The 13310-nt window shown below is 34.6% G+C and overlaps 1 protein-coding gene across 1 annotated transcript in view; it reads left to right on the top strand.

Annotated features, from left to right (window-relative positions):
* The window catches only part of LOC137401630 (uncharacterized), a 42115-nt gene that overhangs the window by 7882 nt on the left and 20923 nt on the right, over positions 1 to 13310 (top strand). The window contains exons 5-8 of the mRNA XM_068088072.1: positions 4620 to 4788; positions 7007 to 7149; positions 7730 to 7957; positions 12446 to 12567. Of these exons, the coding sequence (XP_067944173.1) occupies positions 4620 to 4788; positions 7007 to 7149; positions 7730 to 7957; positions 12446 to 12567 (662 nt within the window). The remainder of the gene's footprint in view (positions 1 to 4619; positions 4789 to 7006; positions 7150 to 7729; positions 7958 to 12445; positions 12568 to 13310) is intronic.

The following is a 13310-nucleotide window of genomic DNA, read 5'->3' as shown; positions in this document are numbered from 1 at the left end:
TTTATTTATACATGTATATAGAACATTTAAATATATGTTGATTGGTTTTCATACTCTGAAAAACACTTAAAACAATATATTGTAACAGAAAAAAACATGTTGGTAGTTGTCCTACCTTACCACATGCTTTCAAAAAGCTACAATTGAAAACTAGTGCAAGGCAATGTGATTAATTAAAATGTAGAATTAAATATACAATAGCAGCTAGCATTTGCCAAGGAGGGAGAGAAATGTTATATTTAATTACAACATTTGACTTAGATAAATTTGGATTAGGATGCACAGACTTAAAAGGAAACATTCATTTTAAACTTAATGTAATTAAAATTTCTTTGGCATTCAGTTCTAACTCTTTTTTTGCAGCTTAGCTAGCTTTTCCTTTGTTTCGTTTTCACCATCAGCCGGTCGTTTTAAAAGAAACCTATCTAAGGGCGTTTGCCTTTGTCACCCTTTCAACATGTTGCGAAAAAGATGAACACAGATGTCGTCACAAAGGACTAATGCACGACCACTAGCCAACTTGTCCAAATGTCTATTTTTTATAGTCTTGGTAGATAGCACTGGCCTTTTCGCATAGTATCGTTTCAATTACGCTGTGACCGGCAAATTGTTTGTCTTTTATCCAAAGCATGAGCAGTCTCCCCATCGTGAAGATCACCACGTCGTTTAGAAACTATGGTTAGTCCTTTTGTAGGCTAAATGCCTTTAATATAATCCTTCTGTTTGATAATTATTCATATTGTGGATGTATTTCTGTCATATTGACGAGCCAGCTCAATCACGCGTACACCTTCTTCATATTTCTCAAAAATTTTACATTTAATATCAATTATTATCATTCGCTTTATCTTTGCATTATCCTTTATTGCACTTGTTAACTTCGGTTTATGCACTTTTAATACACCTAATTCTGTACTGATAAACTTGTAAAAAACACTTCGCAAAATTATAATCTGAGCAGTTGAAAAATATGGAGTGATTCTGTTCTCATAAAACACCTCCGACATACTTTGCCACTGACTCGCGTGCTCATATCTCAAGTTTGTCTTATGTTAGGGCACTCGTAGGTAAGTCGAAAGTATGACTGTATGGCGGCGTTTCCATTAACAAGTGCATGTGCAGGCGAATTGATGACATAAAAAAACGAAGGATATGAATGTCATAAATTAGAGTCTCGTTGAAATCGATCTTTTATCTAAACCTGTAACCATGCCTTTGGAAAAGTGGTTTGACAGACAGACACAAAACAGACAGGCTTCCACAAAATTATATATTTTTTCATTCTACCATTAGCACCATAGACATTGCTTTACCTTGCTATCTAGAAAAAAGGGCAAGAATATCAGTTTAAATTGGCATCGTAGGTGTGTGTGCCCCTTCACTTAACGGAACATTACTATAATTATGAACCCTAAACCAACTGAAAGTGATGAAAAGGAGAAAAGTCGTTAATACAAACCAATATTACCACCATTAGCGTATAGTCGTTAAATTAAACGCTTAAGTTTAGTTTTTTCTTGTTTGAAGGACCAATTGGATGGGGTTTGGGATGATTTTGGAACAGATTAGGCAATATATATTTCTTTTACTGTTTGTATAGCATGAACGTTGCCGGAATGTATTATTTACATTTTAGAAGCGGCTACTGTATAATTATATAATATATATTCTATCCTTCATTTTTTCGTGACGTCATCTTATCGTTGTCGGCCATTTTTATAGACATGTTTATTGTTATAAACACGATGCTTTTGCAGTGAATTTTTGAAAACGCTGCTTTTGTTTGCAATTTTTTTATTATAGTATCAAAACAACACCTAAATGTACTATTAAATAAAAGAAAAATGAAAAAAACGCCGCTTTTTCGTTAACGAGTGCGTGTGCAAACGACTTGATGACGTCAAAAAAATGATGGCTCCAATATACACCTGCAGTCGAGTCTGAATACTTCGGACATGGATAATCCGAATTTCTGCTTAATTTGAACATTTTGTTACGCTCCCTGTCCCTCTATATCACACACCATTGTAAATAGTTTGACTAATATGAATCAACTCTGGCGATTTCAAACTAAAAGATAGTAAAGGTGTACAAATAAACAGCTGACTTCAATAGTATTAGTCGCCATCACAGAATCCAGCGCAACTGCTGTGACATATATTACTTGGTGATTGTGATAGGTGCATCAATTTAATAGGCCAAGCTCTAGATTGGCAGCTAACACACAACCTTGATAGAGCAAGTTGCACTACTGGTGAAGCCGTCCTTATTCACTGACCTTGAAAAAAGATTAAAAATAGACTCATTGAAACAAGATTGTGCGCTATTACTATGCATAAAACTAGGGCAATAGTGAACAGTTATCTCGGATACATAAGTGATTAATCAAAGGCTAATCAACAATTGCAGTTTCAAGCTTTATTAAAAAAAATTTCTACTTTGGCAAACATGACTTGAGAGTTTCAACAGAATTACTAAAAGAAAACTTACCAGTATAAGGTGATCAGTAGATACTCGACATTGAAAATAGCGTACAGTGTGAAGTTCTGAGACAAACTCTGATAACACAAACTCTTCTGTTCAATAAGTCTGTGTCTGTAAATCTTTTGTAAATGTAAATGTACAATGAAATAAATATATATGATCAATAAAATACATACGTACTTTAATCCTGATACCTGAATAGTGTTTCTATTCCTGAGTAAACATTAACATTTAGATTAAAAAATACAGCATTTAATTCTGCATGTGCAAGTATAGTATGCATTGAGAACTCACTCGGCTTAATAGACCATCAACAGTACATTATTAATCTAATGTAAAATCAAGATACAGCATGATTCTTATAATTTAAACTTTGGTTAATTCAATTCAAACTCTGGTTAATTCAAACTATTTGATTTAGTCACGTCGAATTATGCAGACTACTGTATATACATACATATATATATATATATATATAAATCTCAAAGCTTTTCTATGTATACTGTATACTTCGGTATATCCTTAGGTATGTCTATCTGTAGCTATTGAAATTTTGGAATTTAAAGCTCACACTCTGCTGGATTTGAACTCACAGAGGTCACAACCACAAATTCAAACCACACATTTAATCACTGAGCCATAAAGTCCAAAACTTAGTGATCTATCGCTCTTATCATCCACCGTACTCCCTTTTCTCGATTTCACCCGCTGAATGATGTATTAATTGAAATTCTATTAACTCTATGAAACACGATGCTTTTTTGTGAACTTCTATTTCCAGTTTTCGTAAATTTGAATTGATAATTCCGCGGTAAAGGCTAATACTATTCACGCGGACAATTGTATTATCGCGAGTAGGAATCGCCTCTACATTCTTTCTTCTTTTGAGCAGACAACGACAGTCCAATATCTCATTTTTACATTTGTACCAGTATCGAGAGGTACCAGTATCGTCGTATTCAAAGTTTTGATGGATGGTTTCTGTTGGAACAGTAACTTTTTTATACACACACACTTCTACGCATGAACTACTATTATTAATTCAACATATTCAGGGTTTTTATTTTGTTTTCTCAGTCCTATTAATTGTATCATTACCAAATCGTCTTTTATGGTAGTCTTAGCAAAACACTTTAGCTAATACTTGCTAAATATTTCACTTTTACATTTAAACCCTTGTAGTTGTTTGATTTTTTCTCTTAATTTATTTGATCTGCACAAAACACTTTTCTCGTGAATTCAAGTTTAAAATTTAGAATGGGAGCTGTTGTTTTATGTTGAATAAAAATAAATTTTCTGTGCAAAGACTTTTACTACCCGGGCAATGCAGGGCATTTAACTCGTGTATATATAGATGTATATTGGAGTCATGTGCTGTAGAATTTTTAAAAGATTTTTTAACAATTATTTTTACTCTGTTGTTTTATACATCCGATATTTGTTATAGTTTGTGCAGTTTGAAGTTAGCGTAAAATCTGTATTTGAACGTCGCCTTTATTTGAATGCCACCTCTATTTGAACGCCACCTCTATATTTAACCACTGCTGTGAGAGAAGGGTTGAAATAGAGTGCCATGGCGTTCAAATAGAGGTTTCACGGTGATTAGCTTTGACAAAATGAAGAGAAGCTTCGTAGGAGATTATTTAAGTATAACTATTTTAAACTGAATAGAACAGTAGTACAACAGTAGTGTAACTGTAGTATAGCTGTAGTACAACAGTAGTATAACAGTGGTGTAACTGTAGTATAGCTGTAGTACAACAGTAGTACAACAGTGGCACTTTCTGCCTAGAAAGTTTAGTTTACATTTTCACTTCCGAAATGAGTGGCTATTTAATATTGTTATAGTATTTACAAAATATATTAAATATTATTAAAGATTTAGTTTATTTAACTAGGTTAAATATTGTTATAGTCATGGCTGACTCCAGATTTGCGAACTATTTTTATGATGTTGCACTGATACTGTTGTCACAACTGACACTTTGGTACTATTTTTGTTGATACAGCTCATGCAGTTTATTCCTATTTGTATTACTAATTTTTGGAGTCTGTAGCTTGACTGTTCACTCTATGCTTAGTTCTATGTTTAGCTCTATTTTAGCTAACTGTAAAAAAAGTTTCTTGCTTTTTAGGGAAACACTGACCGCGCTAACCCGAGTTATGCCAAAGGATGGTAGAGCACGTCTGTCCAGTAACATCCTCCCTTGTTTGTACGAACATGGGGACTTGCTCATAAAAGAAGTGGAAAAGTTCCACAAAAAAGGAGACCTCAACCCACATGATTTGATTGTGACTATACGAGTAGGCAATTAATTAACTATCGTTAGCGCTTGTTATATCATTGTAGCTTCACTAAAAATTAACTCATGCCAAAATTACACTCATACCTCGACATACGAGTGTCTCGACATGCGGAAGTTTTGAGATACGAGCGTACGAAACAGTTCAGCAGGTTCCCTTGCTGTGACCAAGTGATTCTGTTACCATTTATGGGAATAGCATCACTCGGTCTTTCGCTTGGAGCACTTCGAAAAGGTTTTCAAAAAAGGTCAAGGTGAAAGCCAGTCAAAAGGAGCCAAGAAGAAAATAATAAAAAATGAAAACAAAGATAAAATTGGAATTAAGTTTAGTACATGATTAAACCTTATTATCAAGCGTGTGTATAGTGAGCTATACATGGTATGTCAAGGTATGATTCTAGTTGCCCATTGTAGCAGCGGTTAACATAAAATGAGATTGTTGAATAAACATGTCTTGTCGCTAAAACACCGCGTTAACTCTTGAAGAGTGCTCTTCATTATCTAATAGTCTAACCAAAGAAGTCCAAATGCATAGATATGTCAAATAAAACTAATCGTTTGTTCCTTTAGTATTGCTGACAGAAGGGGTATCTAAAAACTTACATTAAATTTGTTCTGTGTAAAGAGTGGAGATTAACTGAAGTTATTTGTGAATGTTTATGCACTGTTATTCCAGATCGCATCGTGTTGTCAATGTTCCAACCTGATTGCTGCTGCCTTATTTCAAAAGCTAATGGGCTACACGTGTTTGTCACACAGATTTAATATGCTGGTACTTATGATAGAGTCCTGGCAGTTGGTTGTTGCCCTTATTAGCAGTAGGCAATCACTCCATCCGCTTCTTATCATAAAGATGAACTTGTTTGCTTTGTAATTAAAAATTTGGGCAAACAACAAAGAGAAAACAACTCTGAGATCAGTCAAAAGATATTCTACGTTTAGTTAATTGGAGATGCTAGTAGATACAAGGCTTTAATACTGTTATTATATTACTGTTATTATATTACTGTTATTATATTACTGTTATTATATTACTGTTATTATATTACTGTTATTATATTACTGTTATTATATTACTGTTATTATATTACTGTTATTATATTACTGTTATTATATTACTGTTATTATATTACTGTTATATTACTGTTATTATATTACTGTTATTATATTACTGTTATTATATTACTGTTATTATATTACTGTTATTATATTACTGTTATTATATTACTGTTATTATATTACTGTTATTATATTACTGTTATTATATTACTGTTATTATATTACTGTTATTATATTACTGTTATTTTGTAAGTAAAATACTGTCATATGCATCATAAACATCATTTATGTTTGTTGTCCCATCATACATAAATCTACACGTTTGATATGTCTTCTACTGTAAATATCTTCAAAGCAGTTTTATGAGTTACCTTAAAACCTCTATTTGAAGGCCACCTCTATCTGGGCGCCACTATAAAAAGAGTTAAAAAATAGAGTGCTTCTGACATTCTTTGATCTTTATAAACCTTTATAATGGAAAGTGATTTCAAAGCGTTTTGATGAACAATAAGAATACTCTTGTAGAACGCCATACAACATAATTGCAGCCATTGTTATGGTGTATCAGAGTCCTGTTTTGTACTCCAAAGCTCTACAGTTGTTTCTTTAAAACCTTGAAAGCGACACCATCGAAATAATTAATAATTGTACCTGGCTAATATGTTTTGATCAAAGTAGTTCCTTGTTTGACTCGGCCTGGTACTTCGATGTAATGTTTTAATGTTTAATGGAAAAATGATTTAATAAAAATGATGAAGCCGATGCCGTCAATGTTGCTCCACCCAAGGGAGGGTGCAACATTAGCATCGTTTCACCCATAAAACGGTTAAATATCTTCCAAGAATTTTGACGAGCTAGTCCTGAAATACAGTGCCTCCCTCTATTTGAATGTTACCTCTAATTACAGCATCATGGCGTTCAAATAGAGATATTTAAACAATAGAGATAATAGAGATTTTACAGTATTTGGTGAACATGCTTCTTGAGTGCAATGAGTCACCTCAATTGCACTCAAGAAAACATATTATCATCTGGCTCTGTTCACTTTCATGCCTGTATTGACTTTACACAAGTGATTGCACAAAGAAATGCTATGTCTCACTTTCACTGTCTTCAGATTCCTTTTCATGTATTCTCGGTTTGTATTTTGTTATATTTAGCTGCTAACTGCGAGTTTGCACGCTGCCATGGCCTACTGCCAGCAAACATTGAAAACGTCAGAGGAGAATGGTGAGCACTTTAAAAAGGCGGTCGAGGAGATAATTTCCATTGTTTCACTCGAGACAACTTCTGAAAACTTTATGTGAGTTGAAAGTGTTTATTCAAACCCTGACTCATAAAACATAAACGATCTTAGTAGATGCGAGAGCAGAAATAATTTCCTTTTTCTTTATCTGCAACGTAGACGTAAATAGAGGTGAATAAATCTGAAAATATTTCCTTTTTTAAAGGTTGACTCGCAACAAAATTCACATTACAGTTATTTGGTATTAAAAGATTCACCATGTCTTACTCTGCTGTGTTGTAGGTGCAAAATATGTGGAAATGTAATTACAAGCTCTTAAAAGCTCAAAAATGAACAGTTGATCGCAGCCATCATGAAACCGCCGTAGATCGGAATCAGTTTATTTTTCTGACGTAGTCATTACATTTGGTTATTGTTTTGTCACGTGATCTTCTCACGTAAATTGAAGGTCCAATAAAAGGCTCAATATAAAACTTGTCGTAGCACTAGTTCATAGTCGTAGCACCTTCACACGCTCATCACTGCGGGATGAGCATGTGCAGGTGCTCAGTTATGTGTGATGAGTGTGCACAGGTCATTTTTTTATAAACTAGCTGCTGAACCACCTGATGCTCATGAACTTGATGGGTTGTTTTAGGAGGGAGGAGATGGTTCGATCTATCTGTGATCGGTTGACTTCTGATGACTCGCCTCTCCTAAACAGCGAGTCTTACAAGAACTTTGTGGATAGAGTCGTAGCACACAGCATCGTCACCACCAAAGATCTTGGATTCATGTTTCCCGATTATCGTCATCGTGATGATAGTACTGAGGATTGGTTTGCCAATGGTTTCTTTGATGTCTCTTTTGGATATCTCAAACCAGAGTAAGAAATTTATCTTTTGACTGCAATCTGGCTCCGTCCCAAATCTATTTTACTGTCGACATTCTTGTTTTTATCTGTTATGGATATTGTCTTGTCGTTCCATGTCTCACAAGAAAGTTGACAAACTGTTAGTTTATCTATCCAACAATGTGTGTGACTCATCTAACAGTGGCTTACTAAGGCTCAAAGTGTTACAAATGGCTGTCAAACAAAAGTGCCATTTCGAAAAAAGAAATTTCACATGAGAATAATGCAGCGTAATTCCACATGCTAAGATGCAAAATAGGGGTATCAAAAAACATTTCATGCCATAAAAACCTGCTTAAACTGTTTCATCAATTTGGAGGTGGTCTGTCTCACTCACCTATTCATAGTTCCTTTTCCCCCTTTTGTTTATAAGGTTCACAATCTATATGTATGTGTAAACTAGACGATTTTTCGTTAACATTTTTTGCTACAGCTACAACCTTGTTTCGTGCTTGCACTCGTTAGGCTGTGACTGATGGTTTGGCAAGATGGCGAGTGGTGTGGGTGGGGCCTATGAAGTTCCCGAGAAGATAGGCGATTCCCGAGAAAATGGCGCAGTGTGAAGGCACTGCCCCCACGCCGCACCATTTTGCCAAACCATCAGTTACCGTCTGAATACCGTCAAGCATGAAACAACGTTATAGCTTCCGCGAGAAATTTTAGTCAAAAATCGTCTAGTTTTAATATACTCAACTCACAGAGTTTAGAGTTCTCTTTATAAACTTACTTTCTTTGAAACGACTTATATGTATATACTAGAGATGCCCCGATTCTAATTTCACCAGCCGATTCAGATACCGATTCGATATACCGATTCTTATTGAAAAATAATCCGATTCAGATACCGATTCAGATCTTTTGTGTTGCATAGATAATTGTTAATTTTATTGTGCAAATATAAATATAATGCAAAGAAAATATAAATATTGATGTATTGTTTGTATTTATGGAAAAAAGATATACATGTATATATATTCACATACTGCCATACCGTGCATCTAGTAACAAAACAGTCCATGTTTCTTGAAATCTGTTATTAATAATGGTAATGACTGTTAGTGGTACAGCTTTCTCTGTGATAATTAAGTCTTTATTCTACTGCTGAATGAACTGCTGCGCCTTTACAAGCTTAAAGCAAATAGATGGTTCTTTTAATTACCGTTAGTGATTAAATTCTCTCAGTGAGACATCTTTATCTTTTATCCACTATCGATGTAGCCAGTCGTACTGAAGAAGGGCTCACTCGCCACAGATGATGGAGGACAGGCTAAATATCGATAAGCCACTGAGGTTATTTTATGTGATACAAACAATACATCATATCGTCGGTATCAAGAGAGAGATAGGTAACTTTATGCATCGACTGCTCAAATTACTTTTTGTAATGCTAGTAAATAGAAACATTACACCGCATTCTTGTTTCTCCTCATTGTTCTCTTGTTCGTGATTGGCTGCAATAAATCATATCACTGTAATTGGAGATACTGCACTTTGTGATTACGTCCTGACTAAAGCCAAAATATTCCTCCGCTGTGTGGATGTTTATTAGGCTATAGACATGAAATGAAATAGATTGTGTGGCAGGCCCGGAATTCACTTGGTAAAAGTAAGGAACTTGCAGCTGATGATTTTTTATTAGTGTAGCAGGCTAAAATACGGTTTTCTGCTAAATAGTTTATCTGTAAAAAGTATCTGAAGTTTCCGATTTTTTAAGAAAAGATCGGCCGATACCGATTCAGATATTTAACACCCATATCGGCACCGATTCCGATATTGAAATCGGGGCAACTCTAGTATATACTGTAAAACCTTTATTTGAATGTCACCTCAATTTGAGGGTCACTATGGGAGAAGGGTTGAAAAATAGAGCGTTATCCCTTAATTGAACACCACTTCTATTTGATACTATTTGACATTCTTAATCTTCCCGAACCCATGATAGCAAGTGGTCAGTAGAAAAGTGCCAGCAAAACTGTACTAGTCACTCGGTTACATCAATAACAATTAATTCATTTGTTGTTTTTGTTCGTAGTAAAGTCCATTTTCTAACTCCAAGTTTTTATGTTTCTTCGTTAGAAGCTTTGATTGCAACACCATAGAGATACTTAGTAACCATAGGCTATCGGGCTAATATTAGCTCCTATTCTAACGCGGTTTTGATACTCCGATGTATATGGGACAAACTTTTCGCATTCACGATGGAAAATGTGCAACTACTTATTTTGTGTTGAAAATGGTACTGTTAACTTTTTATGACCATACATCATTATTGTCCCATATTTGTATACTGAGATACTTGATGTCTTAGGAAGCTAATTCTTGTTTACATGCATTTAGCCAACCCACCTGCGTCTCTAGCTTACCTTGTATGCCTTTCTGTTTTGCACTTATTAGCATTCATTACCCGCCCTGTCCGTGTCACTATGGCAGTCAATTGTCGGGATTTCGACAAATAAAGGTGTTTCACTTAATAAAACATATCTACAAATATACATGTTGCAACCCATAATTTGACACTTTTAGGCTATTTTGATCATACGTGGTTTCTCTTTATTCACGCCAGAAGTTTTTATTCAAAATGGCATCGCGCAAGTTTTGCTCTGCTAAAAAATGGTTTGGACACTAATATCGACTAGCTCATCTGTGCAAAAGAGGATTGGAGATCAGAAGACACTATGGAAGGTATTGAACAACCAGAAGAATTTGTAATGGTTTTAAACGAAGGCAACAATCAGAACACAACTAGCCGAGCAAATGATGCTAATATTTTTGTTTTAAAAATGATAATTTTGTTTTAAAATGATCGTCTATGTTGCTGCATGTATTATAATTTTGGTTATCACTTGTTTTTGAATATATATATTTGTAGCACTTGATAGATTATTATTATTATAAAACATAAATTTTGCATATTTATAGCATATTGTTTGATAGCACCATTGCGGTTGTATAAACTCGGCTTACAACGGATCAACGCTCGTAACTCTTGTTCTATTGCACATAAAAAGCCAGTTTTGGCTGCGAGCTGTAACAAAAAATATCGATGAGTGCTATGAGCTTTTATGCAACCTTGTTAAATATAGTTATAAAATGAAAATATACCTTCAAATTTAAAACGAAATAAAGCATTTAAAAGTTCCAAAATGCCTCGCAAGCTATAAGATCATTGTTGGTTGATTGCAAGCAATAAATATCAACTGGTAGAGACATGTATCAGCTTCTTCGTGTATATTTATTTAAAACATCACCAAGGTGGAGATAATCTAGCAAATTTTTTGCCTCCCGAAGGATTAATGTTGCACCACCCGAAGGAGAGTGCAAAATATAAGTGACATTCAATTCGCCTGTGGAAGGGTTAAATTTATCTTCCTAACACTTGACCAGGGGTTTAAAAAATGCAACGCCAACCTTTATTTGACCATCACCTCTAATAAAGCGCCACTCTAAGGGAAAGGTTGAAAAATAGAGCTCATGGCGTTCAAATAACAGTTTTACGGTATAAACAGAATTTTACTTCGAGGTTGGACTATATATGATACACTTGTATATGATATACTTCTGTATGGTGCACTCGCGTGTCATATAATAGTATATTGTACTTTTACATGTCATATACTCGTATATCATACACTTGCATGTGATATACTATTGTATCATACGCTTGTATGTCATATACTAGTATATCATACACTTCATGCCATATACTAGTGTATTATACACTTGAATGTCATATACTAGTGTATCATACACTTGTATGTCATATACTAGTGTATTATACGCTTGTATGTCATATACTAGTATATCATACACTTTTATGCCATATGTTAGTGTATTATACACTTGTATGTCATATACTAGTGTATTATACACTTGTATGTCATATACTAGTGTACCATACACTTGTATGTTATATACTAGTGTACCATACACTTGTATGTCATATACTAGTGTATCATACATTTGTACGTCATATTCTAGTATATCATACGCTTGTACGTCATATACTAGTGTATCATATGCTTGTATGTCATATACTAGTGTATCATATGCTTGTATGTCATATACTAGTGTATCATACACCTGTATGTCATATACTAGTGTATCATACACTTGTATGTCATATACTAGTTTATCATACGCTTGTATGTCATATACTAATATATCATACTCTTGTATGTCATATACTAGTATATCATACGCTTGTATGTCATATACTAGTCGCGATGTTAGGTTTTTCCTTTTTTCTCGCCTCCTTTGTTATGATCAGCATTTGCAAGCACCATTAGTAAGCAAGTATCAGGAAGCTAGCTTTACTCTCCAACCATTAGTACAACATTCTAATGGTTCCTAATGAGACTCTTTGTTATCAGTAATTGTTATTCATTTAATAATAATATTATTAACGGAATGATAATTCTTATTATTATACTTTTCATCATTTTCCTATCGTATATCTTGCAGTCGCTTGAATGAGTTGAGGACTGCTAATAAACTTGTGGATGAGGAAACGATGAGGAAGATATATCCTTTGGAGCTCCTGGCTGAGATTTACATCATCGCTTCTAAGAAGACTAAGTCATCTGGTAAGAGCCTGACTCTCTCTCTTATTCCTGATCAATTGATGTCAGAATGCCTTAAAAATATTGGCACGACTATAGAGAGGCTGAGGGTGTGACGAACCCCACATTTTCTTTGGTAGAGAAAAAGCGGTCATAAACGCTAGAATTTATTTAAGAATGCTGATATAAATTGTGTTTGGGCTATATTGGTTTTTCTATAGTTTTATCTCAACCTCACATTAAAATGTATCACAAAAAGGTTTATTGGTCCCCATCAGAGGTATTGCAGAAGCAAGCCTTGATTGAACGGTAGTTTCTCAGTTGTGGGCCAGTTTGGGTTGGAAATATAGTGTTTATTCTTTCTGTTACTTTACTCAATACATCAACAAAACTCACTTGTTCATATATTCAAGTGTAAGAAAAGCTCCAAGGCTGAATAATGCAGCCAAAGCAATTCCAAGTGAGCTTCGCCTGTGTAGTATTGTATTGGATCCGCCATAAACTCTTTAGCGGTTCACCTTGAACCATCCGCTTTGTTTGTGTATAAAGGTATATATTCATATAATAAATATATATATGGGATACAACTGAAAGTTTGTGCGTACAATTAACTGCATAAGGTGAGGCTTTCCCATGCTGTACCAACGCTTGTCCTGCCTCATTTTCCTGCCCTGGAATGTTTAGGCTCTGCCTCCCTTTCATCTGGGCAAGATGGCCGTCTTTTGCTTGCCCAGCAGCTGGTCAGTCTTTATAGTGTTGGCCTGGTA

Source organism: Watersipora subatra, chromosome 8, assembly GCF_963576615.1.
Source record: "Watersipora subatra chromosome 8, tzWatSuba1.1, whole genome shotgun sequence".
Lineage (NCBI taxonomy): Eukaryota > Metazoa > Bryozoa > Gymnolaemata > Cheilostomatida > Watersiporidae > Watersipora > Watersipora subatra.
Note: the sequence above shows the minus strand (reverse complement) of the source record. Positions and strands in the feature narration are given on the sequence as shown.